General features: G+C 39.6%; 1 protein-coding gene across 1 annotated transcript; it reads right to left on the bottom strand.

Moving 5' to 3' along the window:
• Positions 1-268: 268 nt before the first annotated feature.
• Positions 269-1,021, bottom strand: LOC130798841 (uncharacterized). Its single transcript, XM_057661936.1, has 2 exons — positions 698-1,021; positions 269-472 (listed from the first exon to the last, which is right to left on the bottom strand). The coding sequence occupies exons 1-2, from the start codon at positions 1,019-1,021 to the stop codon at positions 269-271; spliced, it is 528 nt and encodes a 175-aa protein (XP_057517919.1).
• Between the last annotated feature and the right edge of the window lie 1,393 nt (positions 1,022-2,414).

The following is a 2,414-nucleotide window of genomic DNA, read 5'->3' as shown; positions in this document are numbered from 1 at the left end:
CCCTATATTTCTTCATCAGTCTCCTCAAAACATGAATTGCCTCAATGGTTGACCTTCTTGGCATAAAACCGAATTGGTTCTCTGTAATCACCGTTTCTTGTCTAATTCTCCTTCTCTATCACTCTTTCCCACTATTTCATAGTGTGGCTTAAAAGTTTGATACCTCTATAGTTCCCACATACTTACGCATCACTTTTGTTTTTAAAATAGAGGTATTAGTGTGCTATTCCTCCATTCTTCTGGCATCTTATGTGTCCTCAAAATAATATTAAAGAGGTTTGTCAGCCAACGAATACCCTCTTCTCTTAAACCCCTTCCACACCTCAATCGGGATGTTATTTGGCCCTACTGCTTTTGTTCTCCCCATCTTTTTGAGAGCTTCTCTTACTTCTTCTGTGGTAAGATCACTTGTTGACCCATATTTCAGTGGTCTTTGGGCGTCGAAAATTTGGTTATCCTCCTCCTTTGGCCCCTAGACTCATTGAGTAGCTGAAAGAAACATTGGAGCCATCTGAATTTGATGTCCTCTTGTCTTAAGAGGACTCATCCTCCCTCATCCTTGATGTATTTCACCGCCTCTAAGTCTTGCCGCTGCCTGGACCTAGTCCTTGCCAACTTAAAAATCTGCTTCTCCCCCTCTTTGGTGTCAAGCTTACGATACAAGTCCTCATAACCACGATTTTTTTTCCTCCGTAACCGTTTTCTTTGCTGCCCGCTTTGCTTCTTTGTAGCTCACTCTATTTTCTATCCTATCCTCTTCTTCCGTGCATGCCCTAAGTTCCTTAAATCTCTTGTTTTTATCCTTTATCTTCTTTTCCACCTCATCATTCCACCACCACAACTCTTTGAACACTTTTGGTTTACCCGACGATACCCCCAAGGTCTCTTTTGCCACTTTTCTAATTGTTTTTTCCATGTTCACCCACATTTCATTCGCATCCTCTGACTGACTTGGGAAGCCCAATAAGCTTATCTTGCTTGACAGGGTTGTGACCATATCCCCTTTGAGTCTCCCCCACATGATCTTTCCCCTGGTTTCAACCTTCTTCTCTACGGTTTTCTACCTCATCTTGAAAACCAGTACTAAAAGCCCATGTTGGGTGGGCATCTCTGTACCCAACACCACCTTTCAATCCAAGCATGAGGCCCGATCTCCGTTGCACACTAAGAAATAGTCTACTTGATGCCTGCTGCTCTCATATGTGATCAAATGCTCATATTTCTTTCCAAAGATCGAGTTTGCTATAACCAATTCTTTTGCTAGTTGCTAGCGCAAACTAAAGCCAATGTTCCCCACTCTCATTCCTTGGCCCCAAACCAAACCCTCCATGAACCGAGTTATAATTACTTGCATCTCTGCCTATATGTCCATTAAAGTCTCCTCCTAAGAAAACTTTCTCATCTTCCGATATAGTTCTCAGGAGATCTCCTAGGTTATCCCAGAACTCGCACTTCACCTGCTCATCAAGCCCAACTTGGGGCCCCTACGCGCTTACAATAGATATGATCTCTTCCCCCACTACTATCCTAACTAGCATAATCCTGTCATTACATCTCCTTACTTCAACCAATTGTTTTAGGATATCGTTCAACATTAGGATGCCAACCCCGTTACATCTGCCGTCCAAACCTGCATACCACAACTTATATACCTTTATACCTTTCGCCTTTTGCCCCTTCCACCTAGTCTCCTGAACACATGTTACATGAATCCTATATTTAGAAAGCTCATTGGCCAACTCCATTAACTTGGCTTCTAGGGTGTCTATGTTCCAAGTTACTACTCTTAGTTCTAGATCCTGCTTACGTTGCCCCCCTGACCCCCTCTCCTTGGACCTGACCTCAGGTGACCATAATTGCTTTCTAAATCTATAGTCAGCTATAACTGACTAAGGTAAAAGATTACAAACAGGTCACTAACAGAAATCAACACAAAATAAACAAATAGGCACAATAAATAAAAATAAAAACACAAAATATCGAACGAACACAGAGTCAGTAAAACAACAAAGAAATGTAAGACAATGAAATTGAAAAAAGAAATGAATCAAAGGAATTTGAAAACAAAGACAAAATCTAGAAAAAAAGAAATGCAAGACAATAAAACACTAATGAGAAGAAGGACACATATAAAACCTAAATTATATTGAATAATTTTACCAATTTACCAAACACATTCACAATTATCACTTAATTAAATAAATTCATAATCAAACCATTAAAACCATCATGCATCATCAAAATAAGCATCTTAAAATCTAGAGAAACAAAACAGACCAAAAAAACAAATAAGGACTAAGCAAACTAAAGAAAGACTATGTTAATAAAGGCAGCAAGAAACAACCCGGTAAGGCTACACCAAGAAACTAAAAAATGGGAGCTAGTGATGACAAAGAAACAAGAAGAAAGCAAGT

Source organism: Amaranthus tricolor, chromosome 13 (assembly GCF_026212465.1).
Source record: "Amaranthus tricolor cultivar Red isolate AtriRed21 chromosome 13, ASM2621246v1, whole genome shotgun sequence".
In the NCBI taxonomy this organism is placed as follows: domain Eukaryota; kingdom Viridiplantae; phylum Streptophyta; class Magnoliopsida; order Caryophyllales; family Amaranthaceae; genus Amaranthus; species Amaranthus tricolor.
Note: the sequence above shows the minus strand (reverse complement) of the source record. Positions and strands in the feature narration are given on the sequence as shown.

Coding starts and splice junctions, on each gene's coding strand:
- LOC130798841 (XM_057661936.1), bottom strand. CDS start 1,021: ATGTGGGGGAGACTCAAAGGGGATATGGTCACAACCCTGTCAAGCAAG. Junction 473..697: donor AGCGGGCAGCAAAGAAAACG/GTTACGGAGGAA, acceptor CAATGAGTCTAG/GGGCCAAAGGAGGAGGATAA.